Here is a 22,443-nt window from a genome sequence, read left to right as displayed (position 1 = left end):
GGCCGAACATTATTCGGCCGAAAATAGAGAAAATAGCACTTTTGGCGTTCGGCCGAATAAGTCAAAAGGCCGAATAATTTTGAGCCGAACAATGTCAGCTTCCGCCCTGACCGCTCACCTTCCTCATTGCGGCTCGCGACTCCCTTCTCACACGCCGCCGGTGTCCTGTCCGGCCACGAGTAGGGGGTGTGACGTCACGCCCGCGTCCCACCCCCTGCTCCTGACTGCGGCTCCTTCACACTAGGTCCACGCCCCGCCCCCTGTTCGCGGCTTTTGGCTCTGGCTGCAGTTCAGGTATGTGATGTGGAGCTGAGCACATTTGGGGGAGAATACGGTAGCTGGCAGCTGCACAAGCATTAGTGTGCAGACTGCCATATGTTGTTAACAAAAAAAGTAAACAACTGCGCTAAACCAAAGAGATTGTAAGCAGCAACTTCAAGTGTGACTATCACCTCAGAAACAATGTATAAATATAAGTTGCGCTATATAGTGAAAACATATATGATAATGTAAAAAAGTCCAGAGATAAAGTCCATATAAAGGCAAACAGCACGTCTGACGAAATTTTCTGTACAGGTACCGCTTACCAAAGGCTAATGATAAATAGGCCCAAAGATTCCAAGTGATCCACAGGAACCAGATCTCAGACGGACTCCGTATGTTGAATGGATCTCCTCAGTGTTGAGTGATCATGTGAAATGAAATAAAAAACGCCATAGCGTAAAACCACAAACAAATAGATGTAACACCCCAAGTGATGGGAATATCAGAAAGGTGCTGTGGTAGTGATAGTAAAGAACATAGACACCTCCAATCCTGTGAATATACTCCTTACCAGAGTAATAGAAAAATATTGCAGAAACAAATAGTGTAGAGGACCTCCCCCAATAGGACTGCAGCTTACCAAAAGGAAAGTAAATAGAGCACATAGATCCCAATCGTGTCACCGAAGAGGGCTGACATACATATGCCCTTACCAGCTCCAAAATGATAAAATGCCGTGGCAGACTGAGGTGCAACCTGGCAGCATCGGATGGACCGAAACATAACGTCCCAGAGTTAGCCACGGCATCTCTTCCTGAGAATCATATAAGAGGCCATCACCATCTGTATGCTGAGCCTGTATCAGGGTTCCCATTGGAGGCGCCTGGTTTGGAATATCTAGACACCAGCATTTGGAGTTTTGCTCGCAGCGGAAGTGCCTAGGCGAATCAGGACCTTTTTCTGCCTTTTATCATTTTGGAGCTGGTAAGGGCATATGTATGTCAGCCCTCTTCGGTGACACGATTGGGATCTATGTGCTCTATTTACTTTCCTTTTGGTAAGCTGCAGTCCTATTGGGGGAGGTCCTCTACACTATTTGTTTCTGCAATATTTTTCTATTACTCTGGTAAGGAGTATATTCACAGGATTGGAGGTGTCTATGTTCTTTACTATCACTACCACAGCACCTTTCTGATATTCCCATCACTTGGGGTGTTACATCTATTTGTTTGTGGTTTTACGCTATGGCGTTTTTTATTTCATTTCACATGATCACTCAACACTGAGGAGATCCATTCAACATACGGAGTCCGTCTGAGATCTGGTTCCTGTGGATCACTTGGAATCTTTGGGCCTATTTATCATTAGCCTTTGGTAAGCGGTACCTGTACAGAAAATTTCGTCAGACGTGCTGTTTGCCTTTATATGGACTTTATCTCTGGACTTTTTTACATTATCATATATGTTTTCACTATATAGCGCAACTTATATTTATACATTGCCATATGTTGTTGCCACTTGCCATGCTCATTACATTAGAGTGCCCTATAAAGTGCCCCTTAAAAAAAAAAAAAAAGAAGAAAAAAAATGTGCCCAACAGAGTGCTCCCTTGACATAAAATGTGGCCATCAGCGTGCCCCTTATTTTATGCTAAGGGACATGCTGATGAGCATATTTTATGTTAAGGGGCACTCTGATGAGCATATTTTATGTTAAGGGGCACTCTGATGGGCATATTTTATTTTAAGGGGCACGCTAATGGGCATATTTTATGTTAAGAGCAACGCTGATTTAAATGTTTTGTTTTGCCCATCAGAGTGCCCCCTAACATAAAATGTGCCCATCAGCATGCCCCCTAACATAAAATGTGCCCATCAGCATGCCCCCTAAAAATTGGCAAAATAAATGGAAAAAATGCGAAACACCGCGTTCGGTATTCGGCCTTCGGCCAAGCATTTCATTATTATTCGGCTTCGGCCAAGAATTTCATTTCGGTGCATCCCTAATTATTACCATTCAGTTTTGGTCTTTATTCTGGCCAGATTAAGATACTTAATGCACACACATTTATTTGGGTTTGTTCACACAGGATAAGTTGCAATGCACTTTGCTGCATTTATATAATACATGTGCAGTGCTAACCCCTAGAGGGCCGCTGGATGTTAACTCCCCCTATTCCTGCACAGTCAGGCAACACGCATTTTCCAACTTAATGCCAGACGGAAATCAGTCAATAGGCTTGTTTTGTTGTTTTATTGGGGCTAAACAACTTGGATGGGGAATATGGATTATGAGGTCCAGTCTCTGTAATTGGCAGTAAGAATTCCTCCTGTATGAGTTCTGTGTCCACTTAGTGAAATTTAGCAAAGTCCCAAACTTCAACATCCTTTCTCTGGCTTGCTTGGCAACAGACTCACTGTCTTCTCACTTGATTGCTGCCAGTTGCTGTGGGCAATGACTGTGCAGGTTGCTATAGGGAAATTCCGATGACGAGCCCCCACATGTAGCCCCACCCCCGAGGAGGCTGCTGGATTTTGGGTCCCCCTATTCCCACACAGCCAAGCAACACACATTTTTCAACTTTCATACAGAGACAGAAATCAGTTGATGGGCTTGTTTTTGTTGTTTTATTGGGGCAAAACAACTTGGTTGGGAAAGAGGAATTATGGGATGCCCTACTTGACATGAAAGAATAACTTGAGGACAACTTCCTTCACTATGTACACCAAAAAATGACAAATCCTTGACTGTATTTCCTCTGGAATAGCACCAATCTCTCTGGAGTTATCAGTAAGAATTAGTCTTGTAGGAGTTCTGTGTCCCCTTAGTGGATTTTAGCAAAGTCCCAAACTTGCAAGAGCTCTATGTCCCCTCTCTTGAAAAATACCAGCCCCCCTGGCTGCCTTGTAAAGTATCTCATGACAAGGAATTGAGTTTAGCTGTTGGCACTGTCCCTGGAAAGCTTGCTGGATGTTGCATCTGGCAGCCTGCTCGCTTTTAGGCCCTGGGGTGTCACACTGTCCCTGAAATCCTGCTGCTTTGGAAGTGACTGCTGTTCAGGCCTCCTGCTGTCAATGTCCTCCTAGAAGAGACTGAAGGGTAGTGGAGATCCCTCTATCCAGCTTCTCTCCTTCCTCAGTTCCCATCTAGGAGACAGAGCCCCCTCAGCCCCGGGGTCACCTCCCAGGCTCCACGACACAGCCTCAGCACTACATCTTCCATCTGACTACAAGTCAACTCTGCTGGCAAAGCTCCACAATATTTATGGGCTGACCCAACCACCTTGTCAGGCCCCCTGCCTGGGGATTAGCCAGATTCCCATAAATATGCAGATCATAGCCTCATCTCCTTCACACACTAGCTTCTAGAAAATTCCAGAAGCTTCTAGAACCAGGCGGAGGTACCAGAGTCCTGACATGTAGAGCCCTCCAGCCTGACCTACAGTAACCCTGGCCAATTCCCAGACTCACACAGCTACTGTGAGTCAAAATAAATGTTCTATGCACTAGAGGGTGCTACACATGGTTTTCATTAAGACCTGTTGTTATCAATGTGCTGCAGTGTATATGTGAAAAAAGTCACATAAGTTGCATTTTGGATGCATAGAACTGCCTTTTTTCTTTCAAGTCAATTTAATGAAATTCACAACACAACTTGTATATGTCAATGACAGCAATTCATCTATATTAATACTTTGTCTTTTTTATCATTTGTAGAAAAGTTAGACCCCATGGGACTCATTATAAAAAGTGTCCTAAATCAAAATCATGAGCATTGCTTAGGAGGGTAGAGCCCTTATAAATCTTCATCAAATGGGAATTTTCTTCAGACTTACCAGACCTGTTAGTAGTATTATACCCCTTAATATACTAGCACCAGCACGCTAAAGTAAAGGTAACTGGTTTATTTACATTTCAGTGCAATAGCCAATAAACATTGATCCAAAGCCAAAAAAACATTTTGTCCTCCTTTATCAGAGTGTAGACATGATAACAATTTGTAATAGGCAACACCTATTTTACAAATAAGCCAATGAAAAGGGTTAGAAATTAGGGATGATCGAACTTTTGAAAAGTTCGGGTTCGGCCAGAACATCCGAACTTCCCGAAAGTTCGGCCCGGATTTCAGAACCCCATTGAAATCAATGGACCAGAACTTCGGTAATCAAAATTACACAATTTTAAAGCCCTAAAACCCAATAAATGCCCCTAAAAAGTGCCTAGGGTTCTGGGTCATGCCCCAGGGACTATTAATCACACAAAAAAAAGTTCTTAAAAATTGTCATTTTTGATAAAGTCAATTATTGAAAAAAAAAAAAAGATATTTTTTGATTTTTGACTTTGGATTTAGTATCTGGGGAGTCTAAAAAGTGTCCCTGGGAAGTTTCAGCTCTGTAGCATGTCCAGAACCATAAAAAAAAGATCATTTTCAGTAGAGCGGGGATGGTGGGACCCAACTTTTACACTTATATGATTTTTTTGGGGGGGTTCTGGACATGCTACAGAGCTGAAACTTCACAGGTACACCTTTTTAGACCCACCAGACACAAAATCACACAAAAAAGTTCTTAAAAATTGTCATTTTTGATAGATTTTTGATAGAGAGCCAATTATTGAAAAAAAAATAAATAAATAAATTAAAAAAAAAAAAAAAACATTTCTTTGGATTTAGTATCTGGGGGGTCTAAAAAGATGCTCTGTAGCATGTCCAGAATCATAAAAAAAAGATCGTTTGTATTAGTGCAATTATAGATCTGGAATATGGCTTCTCGCTTTTCACACCTTGCCGGTTTAATAGCAGGCGTTTTTTTTTTTGGGCATTTTTTTGTGGGTTCTTTGGAGTCAGGAAAAACATCGGAACTTGTGTATAGTGGTACTGTATACATAAGTTCAGATGTTTTGCCTGCCTCCAAAAACCCCAAAAAAATGCCTGCAGCAACACACCTGGGCGTTTTTTTTTGGCGCTAGCGTTTTTTTGGGCAGTTTTTTGGGTTCTTTGGAGGCAGGCAAAACATCTGAACTTGTGTATAGTGGTATATATACCACTATACACAAGTTCAGATGTTTTTCCTGCCTCAAAAGAACCCCAAAAAATGCCCAAAAAAAGCCTGCTATTAAACCGGCAAGGTGTGAAAAGACGAAGCCATATTCCAGATCTATAATTGTACTAATACAAACAATCTTTTTTTTTATGGTTCTGGACATGCTACAGAGCTGAAACTTCACAGGTACACTTTTTAGACCCCCCAGATACTAAATCCAAAGAAATTTTCTTTTTTTTTAATTTTTATTTTTTCAATAATTGGCTCTCTATCAAAAATCTATCAAAAATGACAATTTTTAAGAACTTTTTTTGTGTGATTTTGTGTCTGGGGGGTCTAAAAGGTGTACCTGTGAAGTTTCAGCTCTGTAGCATGTCCAGAACCATAAAAAAATGATCATATAGGTGTAAAAGTATGGTCCCACCATCCCTGCTCTACTGAAAAATGATATTTTTTTCTGGTTCTGGACATGCTACAGAGCTGAAACTTCACAGGTACACTATACACAAGTTCAGATGTTTTGCCTGCCTCCAAAAACCCCCCAAAAAATGCCTGCAACAACACACCTGGGCGTTTTTTTTTTTTTGACGCTAGCATTTTTTGGGCATTTTTTTGGGTTCTTTGGAGGCAGGCAAACTATGAACTTGTGTATAGTGGTGTATATACACACATACTTATATGTATATACACACCTAGACATATATAGGTTTGATAGGAGCGTAACTATATTGGTGCTAATTATTTCATTAGCGCAAGTAGTTTTTCTGCTCCTTTCACACCTATATATGTCTAGGTGTATATATATACAGACATGGGTGTGTATATATACCCCCTATACACATGTTCAGATGTCATGTCTGACTCCAAACATGTGCTCAAAAAAGCAATAGCAACGCCTGCAGCCAAAAATGCTGGCGGCGGCGAAGCCATATTACGGAAACGAAAGTGACTTCAGAGAAACTAGCTTTTCTCTATAGCGGTCACCCTGACATGGAAGGGTTCGGTCACCCTGCCATAGCAGTCACTGTCAGTTCACCCTACACTACATTACGGTCACCCTGGTATGGAAGGGTTTGGTCAGTCGGTCACCCTGCCATAGCAGTCAGTTAACCCTACACTACACTACGGTCACCCTGACACTTCATACTTTCCCTACAGAAACTAAATTTTTGAAGCTAGCTAAAGTGTAAAGGAGCACTCTAACTACACTAGATATCCCTTTCCTCACACTAATAAATGCTAAATGACACTTTGTAACACTTTGTAACAGAAGTATATGTGGTGTGGGGTGCGCTAAACAACAAATAAATAATGAATATATAACATATATCTATGTGTGAACCAAATCAACAAAAGTAAATATATATACCATATATCAATTTGTGAAGCCAATTAATAATGCAAATCAATTGGTGCATAAACATAAAAGTTCATAAGTGTCCATAAATATTTTGCAGGTGAGTAGAATTGTATTCTATCCGAATAATACGTGTATCCACCACCGAGTGAAATTCATCCTTACCAAACGGAAATAAATAAGGTGCAACTATATTTTCTTGTGCTGAAAAAATATCCAATCTCCTTGTGAACAAACACCACGTGTAAATCACCAAGAATTAGCCTCTTACCAGATGGTAATAGGTATGCACTTGTTCAGTGAAACCACCACCTTGCTTCCTCTTTAAAATCCTGAAGTGGGATGTAGAACCGCTCTACCTTTCTTTCTCCACTAGATGGCAACGAGTACCAGCAAGAAACACAGCCTCATCCTTCTTTACAAGCTCACAAAACCACCGTGTATTAAAGGAAAAAAGAGGGCTAATAGTGTATTACCCTTGAGATTTATTCAAAAAAACAGTTGATAATGCACTTACAATTAGATGTCTTGTATTCAGCATAAACATAGGCATACAAATTCCTGCAAAGGCTTGCGGCCGGCTGCAGCACGGACCGCAAATTGTGTGTGACGTGTGCGCCTCCTAATCTGACCGGTTTCTTCCCATAGGACTTCTACTGAGAAAGGAGTACTAGCGCATCGTCACTTCCGCTTTATTTATACAGGTGGAAGCAGATTGTCTAACTTCCGGTGTCTGCAGAGCAGGTAGTATAAAACATCGATCCATAGCACATCCTGGTGACACAGGAAGTAAACACTTCACCTCCTGTCTGCACAGGAAGCAAACACTTTACTTCCTGTCTGCAGAGCAAGTGTCTGCAGAGCAGGTATGCTTTGGAACTTCTGGCTGATAGCAATTTAAGGCAAATTACTTAAATATGGGTATACCCATATTTATATACCCATATGCCCATATATATACCCATATTTAAGTAATTTGCCTTAAATTGCTATCATCCAGAAGTTCCAAAGCATACCTGCTCTGCAGACACTTGCTCTGCAGACAGGAAGTAAAGTGTTTGCTTCCTGTGCAGACAGGAGGTGAAGTGTTTACTTCCTGTGTCACCAGGATGTGCTATGGATCGATGTTTTATACTACCTGCTCTGCAGACACCGGAAGTTAGACAATCTGCTTCCACCTGTATAAATAAAGCGGAAGTGACGATGCGCCAGTACTCCTTTCTCAGTAGAAGTCCTATGGGAAGAAACCGGTCAGATTAGGAGGCGCACACGTCACACACAACTTGCGGTCCGTGCTGCAGCCGGCCGCAAGCCTTTGCAGGAATTCGTATGCCTATGTTTATGCTGAATACAAGACATCTAATTGTAAGTGCATTATCAACTGTTTTTTGAATAAATCTCAAGGGTAATACACTATTAGCCCTCTTTTTTCCTTTAATACACGGTGGTTTTGTGAGCTTGTAAAGAAGGATGAGGCTGTGTTTCTTGCTGGTACTCGTTGCCATCTAGTGGAGAAAGAAAGGTAGAGCGGTTCTACATCCCACTTCAGGATTTTAAAGAGGAAGCAAGGTGGTGGTTTCACTGAACAAGTGCATACCTATTACCATCTGGTAAGAGGCTAATTCTTGGTGATTTACACGTGGTGTTTGTTCACAAGGAGATTGGATATTTTCTCAGCACAAGAAAATATAGTTGCACCTTATTTATTTCCGTTTGGTAAGGATGAATTTCACTCGGTGGTGGATACACGTATTATTCGGATAGAATACAATTCTACTCACCTGCAAAATATTTATGGACACTTATGAACTTTTATGTTTATGCACCAATTGATTTGCATTATTAATTGGCTTCACAAATTGATATATGGTATATATATTTACTTTTGTTGATTTGGTTCACACATAGATATATGTTATATATTCATTATTTATTTGTTGTTTAGCGCACCCCACACCACATATACATTTATCTATATTCAAAAGCACTGAATACCGGGAGCAGCTTCAACACACTATCAGCGCACCCATCCCCCCTTGTAACAGAAGTAACAGAACAGCATTCTACTCTCTTCCATGTCCCGTATAAGAATGCTAGGAATTTGGCGGGGGCTATCTTATATACTGGGGGGCGTATTCACTAATGATTGGACTATGGACCCCCTAGTCACTCCATTCACATTCCTAGCATTCTTCTGCCCCCTCAATTGGCTTTTGCTAATGGTTCTGGTCCAATCACAGGCTTTTAAAGCCCATTTCCTGAACCATTGCATTTTGGTCGGTTCTGGTTGCCGAATTCCGAACTTTTTGGGCAAAAAGTTCTAAATTCGGCCGAACCTCGAACACCCAATGTTCGGGCCGAACCAATGGTGGACCCGAACCGTTCGATCATCCCTATTAGAAATTCCCATTTGGTACCTATATGACACAGTAAATAGGTTGCTATGTGTACCAACAAACCTAAAAGTAAACCAAGTACAGGAAAAAGAAAACCTATACATGTTACCTATATATTTCCAATGTACATGAGATATAAAAGTGACACTGACTGTTTTCCTCCACTATCCCAGTGCATCATGTGATTTACCATAATAATCGGCACTCGGTATTTAGCATTGCAGAGATTAAGTAATAAAGGGTGCAAAAAACATCTTAGTATAGTAAGTGCTGACAAAGCAAGCTGTAAATTTGTATAGCATGCTGCTAATAAATCTACGATCTTCATCAACACCCTTATCCTCTCCATGTTTTATTCACTCAGTATTTGATTAGAAGGAATCTGGCTTTTATACTTTTATCCCCAAATGCACAACTTTTATATTTATCAGCACTGATCCTTTTTTTTTTTACCCTATTTCTGACTACATATTCAAATTCTTTTCATCAAGCTGTGAATCCGGGAAATATTACATGTGTATTACCGTACAATGTTTTGTGCATCTACAAATATTGAAATGGTACTTTTTTAATCGTAAACTCTATATTTTTCCGCAGTACGGGCCCCAAAACCTTGGGATATATTACTTATAGTCTTGAACCTTTTAGGGTATGAATTGTTAATGCAAATGTCCAGATATGATCTGTACCCTCTTGCTGCCCACGTAACGCATATATACTGTGGCAATGAGGGTGGGGTTTAATGCCCACGCGCCACACTTATTTATCAATGGGCGGCAGAAGTTTCTGTGCTGAGGCAACGCAAGGTCAGAGTGATCACATGATCAGGCAGACTTTCCTGCCCCCCAGGCATAATATCTCTGTTGAAGGGATGTCAGAGCTGGACAGAAAGGGGTTAAAACTGAACTAAACTCATCAATTTAACTCTTTCCACAAACATTTTTATTCAAGGCATACCATGAGCGAGAACTGTCACAATTACTTGCTCTCACCCAAACTGGCTATGATGGCAGCTTCCTTGAATGTAAGGGAGAGGAAGGTTTAGTTCCACTCTATTTATAGATTTTATTTGCATACCAATAGGTGCTAATTTACTCATTGATTATCTATGAAGAACCATGTCAAACACCTAAAGTGAGCCAGTGCAGAATAAAGTATTCAGTTTCTTCACAAGTGGAAACATTGCTTTCAAATAAATCCTTATTTAATTTACACAAACCTGCATTTTGAGGACATTTTTAAATGCATATACTGTACATGCATGTAATGATTTTTCAGTGGTGCTATTTAAACTGTGTGTTTTCCTGCATTTTATTGTGTTTTAATTTAAAGCGGAAGTACAGCCTAATACCAGTTTTTTCTCCCTTTATTTTACAGTATTCAGTGCTGTCACATGACTTCAATTCCTCTTCCTGCTGAGCCCAAGAGCAGCAAGTGGGTGTGGTTACTGAAAGCCAGTGACATCACTTCCAGGGAGGGACACTGTGTAGCCAATGGATGTATACAGAATGGGAGGAGCTGATCATAGGTTCCTGCCCAGTGTTCTCTCATCAGTAAGGATGCATTGTACATCCTAATTCATGAGAAGATGAAGAAATAATTCACACGGGACACATGGGATTTTACACCCCATTAACACCCATCATACCATAAGAACATACCTAAAATATAAAATAAACACACAACAAGGATTGTGGAAAAGTTTAGGCCGCGGCCCCTTTATTGGGTTTAAAACAATTTCAAATATGAAATGAACTTTAACTTTTAATACCAAACAGAACTGCTGTTAACCATTAATAGACCAACATTCTTAGTCACTAAGACTCAAGCAGCAATATCTTATACCAACCAAATAACAGTTTACCAACCACTGTCCACCCACAAAGTGGGTGACATTACCTAAAAAGATGGACCTTCAATTTCAAACAGAACTATTGTTAACCAATAACAGACCAACATGTTTAGTCACTAAGACTCAAGCAGCAATATATTTTACCAATAACAGCGTACCAACAACCGTCCACCCACAAAGTGGGCGACGGTACCCACATAAAGGTGGACCGCGACGAGGGGAAATAAAGGAGGGAGGGAGGGAGAGCCGGTCAAAAGATCCAGAAGGAAGGCTGAGGAAAATCTCAGCGGTGAGTCCAGCTGACAGACCTGAGGTGAATGCTGACTCCGCCCAGTGACAGGAGAGGATATAAGTAAAAGGTTACACTCATTGACTAGATGTTTCCCGCCAAAAGATTTGTCACCAATCCAGTGCTCAGCAGCTGAGGTAAATCTTCCTAGCAACAGCAGGCAGCTTGTCTCCCGAAACACAAAACAGAAAGCAAAGCAGCCAAAGAGAGACATGTATTTAACAATCATCATAGCCGTCTATTAAAAGTAAAATGTATTTATAAAACACACGGGTGTTAGGGGTGACAATCCCCCCTGGGGCTACTTCTCTATTTTATTATTTTGTGGCCCTGACGGGGGGGGGGGGGGAGATGCAGTGCGCATTTACAGGAATGGGCTTTGAATGAAGACTACTATAGGAGAAGGGAGCTGGACACAGGTCAAGGTTGCATTATAAATCACAGTCCATTGATTTCAATTGCACCCATTCCCATCTATGCGACTTTGAAAATCAGCGACCTTGAAAAGGGACCTGCACTACTTTGATGCAACTTTTTGATGTGACTTTGATCCAGAGAGTGTAAAGTTGGATCAAAGCTGCACTCCAAAGTCACACTCCAAAGTCACACTGTAACCTAGTGTCTATGTTTTCACTAGTGCGATTCTTAAGTTGTGCGATTAAGAGTGTGCCTTGAGTGCAGCTTTGATATAACCTTACACTCTGGATCAAAGTTGCATCAAAGTAGTGCAGGCATCTTTTCAAAGTCGCTGATTTTGAAAGTTTCATAGATGGGAACGGGTGCCATTGAAATCAATGGGCTGTGATTTGTCATGCAACTTTGTGTGTCCAAAGTCGCATGACAAGTCACACTAGTGGAAACCAAGCCTAAAACTGATTACTTACATGTAATGAGCAATAGAGATTGATCTGTATCCCTCTGAACTTTCACAAATGTACCGTATTTCTTTCATATATTGTGCCGGTCATCTCTCTCTCTCTCTCTCTCTCTCTCTCTCTCTCTCTCTCTCTCTCTCTCTCTTGAATAATATTAAAGATAAAGATATTAAACATACTATCAATAGAAACAATTTATTTTTGGACTGGAGTTTCCCTTTAACTGTGTTTGGAGAAACTAGAGTTTTGTGCATTCAGAATCCTGTTAGACCCTCTAAACTCAACCTACTGCAGGCTAAACACAGCTAAAACTGCTTTAACCTTGGAATGACAATTACTCAGTCAAGCAGTACTGTACCTAAATTATATTTTTATTGTTTTTTTTTAGAGAGATTGAGCTTTCTTTTGGTGGTATCTAATCACCACTGGGGTTTTTAATGTTTTTCTATATAAATTTAAACACAGAAAATTTTGAAAAAATGTAATTTCTACAAACTATGGTGAATATATATTTGAAAAATGAACAATCCTGCCAGGACAGTTCAAATACCCCCCAAAATAACCCTTTTTGGAAAGTAGACAGTCCAAGGTATTTAGTATGAGGCATAATATGTTTTTTGCAGTTTAATTTTTTGTCAACCCCTTCAGAGAGCATCGCACATGTGAATAAACACTTATGGTGACACTGACTTATGTGGAGGTGATCAGGGACATTTTGACTGGTGTGGCCGTGATCAGGAACAATGGGACTGGTGTGGTATTTAGCCCAAAACACTACAACTGGTGTGGCCGGTGGTCAAGGAGTGATGCTGTGAGTGATGTGTAACTTTAAAGTGGTTCTAAAGGGAAGATATTTTTTATTTTAATGCATTCCCGGCTTTAAGGTAAAACATATTTTTACTACTCCCCCCCCCCCCCAAATACTCACCTGACTATTCTCTCAATCCAGCACTGTGCCCCGCTGCATCAGCATTACTCTCTCTGGCTCTTCCCATAGGAGACAGAGGCAACAGCAGGAGGCATTGGCTCCTGCTACTGTCAATGTGAGGAAGGAGAGCGGGACTGAGCTGTGCTGTGTGTGTGTCTATAGACGCACAAAGCCCAGCTTGGGAGCGTGCCCGCAGGAGTGCCCCCACAGCACACAGCTAGCTATAGAGGCACTCAAAGAAGAGGAGGAGTGGACAGCGCTGGCAGGGAATGCCAGAAGAGCAGGCAAGGGACCACTCTTTAATACCACTGCACAGAGCATGAAAGAATCACATGTTTATTATTTTAAGAAAAAGAGCCTTTACAACCACTTTAGGTACTACAGCGGAAAAAGTGTTAAGCACATTAACCTGTTAAGATCATTTCATACACACCTTTTTTTTTTAATATATGAGATATCTTACAAGACATTTAGGGTTTGTGTATTAATCACTTAATAAATATATCCTTTATTCTATTATTATTACTATATAGATTTATTATAAATAGAAGATTTGTTTTTAAATTAGTTTATTTTTGGACCTGCGTTCTACAAATAACATTGATCTCATTTATATGCTTTGTTCTTCAGGTTTGGCATACAACAGATTACCTTATTTTCTGAATTACTTCTTTGACACATACTTGCTAATTAATGAAGATACACCAGTTGGTAAGTGATCAAATTTTTTTTTTTTGTTTGTAACCTCATTATTGTTGGATGAATCAGGATTTCCTTATAGTCATAGTTTGGCACAGTGTGGTAACGTGTATCTTCTAAAACAACATGTACAAAGCTGCAGAACAGCAACTATATTGCAATTTGGAAATGATCATCACCTTAAATACCGGTTATTTAGCTGATACCCCAGGAAATTTTTTTGCCCCCCCCCCCCCTTTTTTTCTTTTCTATTTTTCCTTCAGTGCTACCTGTTCTTAGTTTGAATTTCATGCTGTGACAAAATCATTTTGGATTATTCAGATTGTCAACATTACTGATCTATTTGTATGAAATACAAATGTATTGATTAAAGGAAGGAATCAATATCATGTATTGATTGAAGGTTGTTCTGATTAATGGAATTCAATCTATTAAACCCCCAATGTCTCCCCTGCCCTCTAATGCAGCTATTCAAACACAGATTGCATTTGAATACCTGCAACCTCGGGTACACTAACCAAGAAATGGCACATGTGACCCTGGAAGTGACATAATACACGTTGCTTCCAGGATCATTGGTTGGAGGGGGGATCCGGAAATGAGTTTCCAAGATTGTCCACTGCACTCACCAGGGAAGCAATTTCCCAGGGTCCCAGGCTGCCCAGTGGAACAGGAGCATCCAGGAACCACTGTGGGTGCCGCAGGTGGGGAGGGTGGGGTTCACCATTTTAAGAACCCCACAGAAGTGTTCGGGCAGCTCTCCAGCTACCAACTCACTTTTATTGGAAAGCCCTTCAGCAACCCCTCAAGTCGGTATAAAGCTTACAGCTGCAGCAGCCATGACATTTATAAATGTGTCTTGGCAGACAAGTGTTTAAAATACTGTAGAGGATTTTACTCTGGAATTATAGGTGTATGCCCTAACTTCTCTTTTTTTATGGGGATAAATAGGTGCGGTGGTTTAGGTGCACATTGATTTTAACACTTCGTTTTAGTTTACTTTCATACACTGCAGTTGCATGCTGTGAACAAAAGACAGCTAAAAATCCAGACGCCCAGGAGCAAATGAATGCTGCATTTTGAGTAACCCAAACTTGAAAAGAGCCATGTCAACATAAAATAAAAGTCAAGAAACCCTAAAAGAAGCATAAAGGCCAAATATTCATTTTTTTTTTTTTAAAGGGAAGCCTTGCTAAAAAAGGCCTACTCTTAAAAAAATGACACCTGCTATCTAGATCAGCATAAACTGTAACAATGTTATCTACAGTGCAGCAATGATAAGTAATAATACTTGTGTAACAATTGTAACAAATGCTAGAAACTATGTTGTCAATGTGCACTAGCTGTGGTTATGCTAGGCCTACCAAAGTTTAATAGAATAGAGTTAGATGGATAGTAGTGGGACTAGGTAAATGGATACATGACATGATAGGGGCAGTCCTTAATGGATGAGTTCACCTTTTCTAAAATGTTACATGTTACACCTGTATGTAGGGTATAACATGTAACATTTTATTCCTGAGCTTCCCACACGACCCCCCCCCCCATTTCCTATTGTGACAGTAGATTGGGGATCATCTGCTGCCTCAATTCAAAAAAGCCATGGCCGCGTAGGGCTCCGCCCACCTGGCTGCATCACTCATTCCCAGTATTCTGTGAATGGGAAATTGCAGGCTGTCGGGTTGTAGTTCTTAATGAACTACCATGGCTCTTTTAAAGCGCAGGGAGTTTATTGAAAGTTCCTGTCAGTGTGTAACTGAATGCTCGTACAAAGTACGAGCACACAGCTTACAAGAACACACAGTCTGCAAGAGCGTTGCATAGCACCCATAATCTGCTGATCGTGGATACAATGCTTTTCAGGCTCCCCATAAAAAAAATAATAATAAATGCACATCTTTTTACCCGCAAAAATATGTGCATTTATTTTGAAAAGGCGAACTTATCCTTTAAGATGTTTCTTCTGCCGGCTATCATTGGGGCCCTTTAAGAAGAATTTGTGAACTTTAAAACAGTCATAACAGAATGGTATGCAGTTGATGTAAGCTGTAGGGATGAAGAAATCTATTGGAAGCAAGTGCAGGTTAACAGTGATAATTCAGCAGAATCACGGTATAGAACTGTTATGGGTGAAGTGTCTGCTAAAAAAGCTGGATAAGGCTAGAGTGATGCAACATGTGGCAAGTTGAATTAGCACCCTGCACTCAGTAACACAGTCTCTGCCAGCAGTTGTAATACCGAGCCAGTAGCCCTCTCACCAATCCCAGGATACAGCTGTGAATACTCTTGGCAAAATGGGGCCCCATTTTGTTCTCCCTGAGGCTTCCAGTGCACAGCAGTGATAGCTGGTGGCAGTGAGAGCTCCAACTTACTTGTGAAGGTTTTCCGGTTGTAGATACCATAATTGGTGCCGTGCTACACTGGGCGTTCTCAACACACAATCTTAAAACCCACATCTTACAGGTCAGACTTCCTATAGGCAGGAGCCAATGCACAGAGACCATCTCTCTCTTTTTCCTGGCACTCCAAAGCCCCAAACATTTTCATGCAGAATGATAAAAAGCCATCCTCCCACCCTCCTGAGTCACATGATCTATTGGGACCTGTAGTTCACACAGCACAGCGATCCTTTTCCTTGCAAACTACATCTTCCAGGGTGCAGAACCTCATCCATGTCCTCCCTTTCCATCTGATTGGCCAGAGTAACACCACTATAGAGCAGGAAAGGAGAAGGGGGGCTTTCTCTCTCACACACACACACAAACGCCGCCTGCCACTGCTGCTTTCTGTCCCTACATGTAGCGGTGGCAGAAAAGATGAATGGGAAACCATGGCCAGCGCGACCCGGCTACATCTATAATAAATTAAAATCATTTTTCTGTACCCCACCCCCTTTTTCCACATATGTATTTGCTGTTCTATGCATTTTTATTATACAATCTGTTATTTGCATTGTATGACCTCTATTACATAGTGTTCACTTCTGCATAATGTCCAAGTCTTCAGGAAAAACTTGTGCTTTTTATAGTATTTGAAACGTGGACCACTGAATACCTGTTTCAGTAATGAAAGTATCAGGCCGTTTATATATCAACAAAGGCTGTCATCCTTGAAATTAAATGTGACTGTTAAATAAAAAAAAGTGTGTTTGGATATATTTCTCTGCCTGAGAATTTTTTTTTCTGGCCCCTGGGTAACTGAGATACACACACTGATCATTGTGGTGGGTTTTGGAATTGTGTATGCAGATGCAAATGAGTAAACCTACTTCTGCCTGGCCTCCAACTGACAAAATGACATGTTGGGTTTTTGACCTTCATTTCTGTCTGTTTTTTGCTTGAAATAATGTTAACAAAAATAAGATATGAGTGACTGACTCTAAGAGGATTGTATTAGAATGTATTTCTTTTTCTTCAAAATAGCATAGTAGTTTTGTTTCACAGACCATTATCTTAAATAAACATAAAGCTTAAATGGTATGTGTCGGCAAAATGGGGAAAAAAAATCTCATTATATATCTGCAATACATATTTTGTCACTTTAAAATGCTGCAAGTATAGAAAAATACCTGCTGACCCTGCCAGAAATCCAGAGAGCTCCTAAATTTTTAGAATTCGTATCTATTATTAATCTTAACAAGTTTATATTCTTAAAGTTGTACCTTCTGCTGCTCTCTGCCTCCTCCAAATCTATTGTTTCTTTGTATTTATGCTGCCGCTGCTGTGATCTGAGTTCCTTTTAGAGGTGCCAACGATTGTTCTCCATGGTCCTACGTAGCCACCCTCTCTTGCCTGCCCCTAGATGGACTGGGGGTTGTGGGATTTGTAGTGTGCATAGAGCAGTGTACATGAATACAGGGCAATTAAGTAGTGGATGTGTATCGATTATTTTTGGAGAATAAAGATCTAGAAAATAGAAAAGTAAGATCTTTGAGGTCACATTCTTTACCATTAGCTATACAGAAACACTTTGTACTATTTGTTATCACATGCTTTGCATTGTCATTCATTAACTGGCCAGATTTGAATAGCAGAGAGTAATGTATCTAATATGGCATTCAGTACCCTTTCCCAAATGCTAAAATTCAGAACAGTAGAAGGGTGCTTAGTAAATGCAACGGCTTTATGTCTGTCTATGCATTTGGTGTGCATTGTGAGATACAGAAAAATATGACACTGGCATGCAATGAATACTGGTATCCCTGCTATCATGGAAATGTATACTTGTATAGGTGTTTTTGAATGCTCTTTTGGTTGCCATTTTTTCAGATGTATTTTTAAATGGTGTTATTAGGAAAGGAAAACCATTGTCTGAATATTAGGGAATATTTCTGGACCAGAGGGATTTGCCCCCTTAATGACCAGGCCATTTTTTGCGATTCGGCACTTCGTTACTTTAACGGACAATTGTGGAACGTCTAAACCAGCTAGTTTCCTCTAGAGGTTGCTAGCGGTTCCTTCAGCTGTGACTAACTGACCTCCCAACTGACGGTGCCAGCAGAATTCAAGGTTCCATGCCACTTCACAGAGTCAGCAACATGACTGCAAGAGTGGCATTCTGGCCACCAGTGTAAAGTGGGCATTCTTCCCACTGACCACCAACGTATTGGGCATTTTCCCAATGACCCACAGATGGATTAATCTTAGCAGAGTTTCCCTGATACCTGAAAACTAGTTCAAGCGTCTCTCTGGAGTAAAATGGTTGGGAAAGCTGGTCCAAATTGTGCAGTGTTGCCAGTTACAAGGAGTCACTTCTTTCTCATGGGCAGCCTGTTTTCTCTCCCTGAGGTATCATTTTAAAATAAATTCAGAAGCAGCACAGGCCTGCATGTCTGTTATCAGGCGAAGTGTGACAGGGAGGGGAGTAGAAGCAAGATAAGATATATTGTTTGGCTTTTAGGAGTCTATAAATTGAGATAGATAACACCTTTGGTATTGTGTTTGTGTGTTGATTTGTAGACTAGAGCCGGCCAAAAATGGATCTAAATTCAGCTTGCCCATGTATAGGCAGGCTGGTTGTACAGAATCGATTTCTCAGTCCACTTCTGTACAACCAGCCTATTGGAAAGAACTCGCTTGATCAGTTCCAGCTATGACCGACCATTCCGCCATCAGAATACATTAGGGATTCCCCTGTCCACCTTGAATGTGTGGATGGGGGAATCAATTAATCTATCATTTAACATAGTGGTTGAAATCAAGAAAATGAATTATGTGTGACCTGCCTAAGGACCAAGAGATTAGCAATGTATGTGTCAGCCAAAGCTGTGGAAGTGAAAATTGGCATGAGCAAGCAGTTTTCAGAAACCAAATATTAGTATGTTTATAAAAAAAAGTATTACATTTAGGTAATAAAAAAATACTTTGGGAGTTGTTTGTCTAGTGAAATCAGCTGGTTGGGTAGTTTTTTAATACTTTGCACAATGAAAACAAAATTGTGCATCAATATGTTTTATGAGTTTGTTTCTAAACTGCTTAAAGGTTATTATATTCTTTATAAAAATGTTTTTGATATAGCGTTTGCCATACTTGAATTTACTTGGTTAATGCTGTCCTTTACTGCCTACTACGAAATTGCATTACAGAATGTTCTTAAGGTTTAAAGACTTCAACTGTTTACAGCTTAATATAACATGCTCATAATTCGCCAGGCAGTAATGTTTTAAGGGAAACTGTTGTTTTTAATCTTGCTGTTATGCTTAACTGATTCTCGATCACTATAGCTCCGAGAAAAATATACAATGCGGTTTTATTAAAGTGGTAGTGAAGTTTGTATTTTTATTTTTACCTACAGGTAAGCTTATGATAAAGCTTACCCGTAGGTTAAATAAATATCTCTTAAACGTGCACCGTCTAGGAGATATTCTAGGAAGCAGTAGCCAGTGACATCACCAGCGCCATACCAATGCTGTTCCTTCAGAGCTCTGTGCTGCGGTCATGACTCACATGTCCTTGCGTGGGGGTGACATTGTTGCATCTCAGCCATTCAAGCAACTGCAGGAAGACCGCCCTTAAAGGGTGCAAACTTAAAGCCCAATTCCATGAAAATAAAAAAAAATTGACCCTTGCAATGGCTCGTTTCACCCCCACTCCCCACTGCAAGGGTTAATTGTTCATTATGTCTAGAGGATTTTAGAACAGGCTGCATCACTTGCCTTATACCCCACTCTGGCCAGCTTCAATAGCTCTGGTCTGTGAGCGGAGCCTCAGCGGACTCAGGGGACTTTAACTCTGTATTGTACAATTTGGGGTCTAAAGCGCAAATGGAGCCTGTCACAGCTTACAGTGGAGCTACAAGGGACCCGTCACAATGCTGGAGGGAGACTGCTTGAGTGATGTAAATATCACATAACAAGCAAGTAACCCTTGCAATTCTGGGTGAGGGGCACTGCAAAAGTGGATTTTTTAACAGCTGATATATTTTAGAACTATTTGGAAATTCAAAAGAAGTAGTAGGCAATGCCATTTTTTTTTGGGGACCACAAGAGTAGCATGCAACTACAAGGCCTTGTCACACTGGCGATTCTGACCTTGGCAATTATTACTGAAATACCACTTGCTCTAATGGAAGTCCATCCCTCTCTGTCCAAAAAACTGTGAAAGATTTCAGTGATTTGAGTCTAAGGCTAGATTCACACATATGCAAATTGTATGTGTTTTTAACTGCATCCAATTCGAATAACGTGAATGTGACTGGCTTTTTTTTTTTCATTAATTTTTTTAAAGTATATTTGTATAATACAAAACAAATTGTAAAACAGTTCCATAATACAAATTACAGTAGTTGCCAAAAGAATTACAATACATTGAGTTTGAATCTAAACAATATATCAAAAGCGATCACATGTGGGACTGCTTTTATTGGCATTAAGATATATAAGTGGTTTGGCAAAAATAGGAGTAGAGCCAGAGGAGAAAGAGAGAAAAAAAAGAGGAAGTGTAAAGGAGAAAGAGAGAACAATGTCTGACCAGTACTTGAGGGAACGTGACCAGCTTTTAATGGATTCGGTTCACAGATGTGCGGGGCAGCCATGGTGCAGTTTTGAAAGGGGTCCTGTGCATTTTTGGGTCTGGTTCAGGTGTGAATTCAGGTAAAAATTTGCACCTGAACCGGTGAACAGAAACGCACCAGACTGCCACACTGAAACCGCAGCTGCATATGTGTGAACCCAGCCAGTGTTTTTGTTGTTGGTGTTTCGTGGGATAATATTGCTGGCTGGTGCATCACATTCTTTAATGGCTACAAATTATTCTGATTTTAAGGATGTTTAAAAAGTGGAATCTCCAGACAGTTCCAGAGGTTCCATAATTATTGAAACAAATGTGCAATAACACATTGAAGCTTTATATTCTTATTTCATTTTCAGCTTGACACTCAATTAAATATGTTGCTTAAAAACAAGGCATCTAAAGTCTGTAACTCAATGTCCCCAATTACAGGTCCTTGTGATGTGGGAATAGTAATCTATAGTCCACATTTGACAGCTAGCAGCACACAACTGTGTGTACTGCTAGCTGTCTGACTGAGCAATCACTGACAGCTCCAGTACCACTAATGAACAGGAAGCAATCAGCAGAGTTTCCTATCATGTGCTCAGCATGACTGCTTGTGACATGGATAATTACATACAATCTGATGGCAGAAAAGTCTCTTGAAGACCTAGCTGTGTTTTGCTTTGTGTCTTTTTAAGGTCACTTTGCGGTAAATCTGGAACAGAGAACATCTGTATTCGTAACAACTATCTAAAAGGTGATACTCCCTCACTTTGGAGAGACCTCTTGTTACATCTTATTGTGCCCCAGGGACTGGAATGAAGGGAAATCTCCCCAATTGGGCACAAACAGAGTCTTAAGCATTCTCTGTACTATCCAAAACTACGGGCATTCTTGTCCAAGAAACTCTACTGTACAGCTTAACCAGTATAATGAACTCACTTATCTCCTCAACTGTGATGAGCCAGTAGCAAACTTGACATTTTGGCATTGCTTGAGCTACTCTTGTCCTATAGCAGTGGTCTACAAACTGCGGCCTGGGGCCAGATGCAGCCATTCCATCAACAGACAACAGCAATAGGATATAATTCCTGTCACTGACACCAGTGATGGGGTACTTTTCCCCCCACTGACATTAATGATGGGGCAGAAAAGATAGTAAAAAATTATATAAAACATTTAGTGAAAAATATTGCATTGGCTCCAAATACCCCATGTCTCCACCCTCTTCATACAAAGTGCTAATCCATCACCAGGTGAAGGGGTCTGCTCATCTCCATACAATAATTCAACACGCTCATCAATTTATAACCCAGGAAGATGTCTCCAGTTCATCCTAATCAGCAAAAGATTTCAGTCCCTTTTGGCTAACCAAGACTCACCACGGACTCAATAAATATGTTAAACAAGATAAATAGTTACAGACATAGTGCACTCCGCATTACTCTTTATTAAAACATTGCATTAAAATACACTTACAAAAGGATAAAATATAAAGCGCTCATCACAGCAATATCACCATCCGGCTCACCAGCTCTAGTGGCGGGACATCACAAGCTCAGCTCCTCCCTTTCTTGATGAGTTGTGCCCCGTGATTGGGCTTCCTCAGTAGCTTCAGATGTTTCATTGTAGCATTGCTTTTAGGTATCGACTATAGATCAATAAAGCTATGTTTAAAATGTAAAGTAAACTTAAGTGCAGCGCTAATAATAACGGCAGTGTTTAAACAAGTGACAGTCAAAACAAAGGA

General features: G+C 40.5%; 1 protein-coding gene across 2 annotated transcripts in view; it reads left to right on the top strand.

The window, feature by feature from the left end:
• The window catches only part of CDH23 (cadherin related 23), a 1,628,602-nt gene that overhangs the window by 187,364 nt on the left and 1,418,795 nt on the right, over positions 1-22,443 (top strand). For both annotated transcript variants that reach the window (XM_082268007.1, XM_082268006.1), the window contains exon 3: positions 13,633-13,713. In XM_082268007.1, coding sequence (XP_082124133.1) covers positions 13,633-13,713 — 81 coding nt within the window. The remainder of the gene's footprint in view (positions 1-13,632; positions 13,714-22,443) is intronic.

The sequence above is a fragment of the Pelophylax lessonae genome (assembly GCF_965119305.1).
Source record: "Pelophylax lessonae genome assembly, chromosome: 9".
NCBI classification, from domain to species: domain Eukaryota; kingdom Metazoa; phylum Chordata; class Amphibia; order Anura; family Ranidae; genus Pelophylax; species Pelophylax lessonae.
The sequence above is the reverse complement of the archived record's forward strand: the minus strand, read 5'-3'. Positions and strand labels throughout refer to the sequence as shown.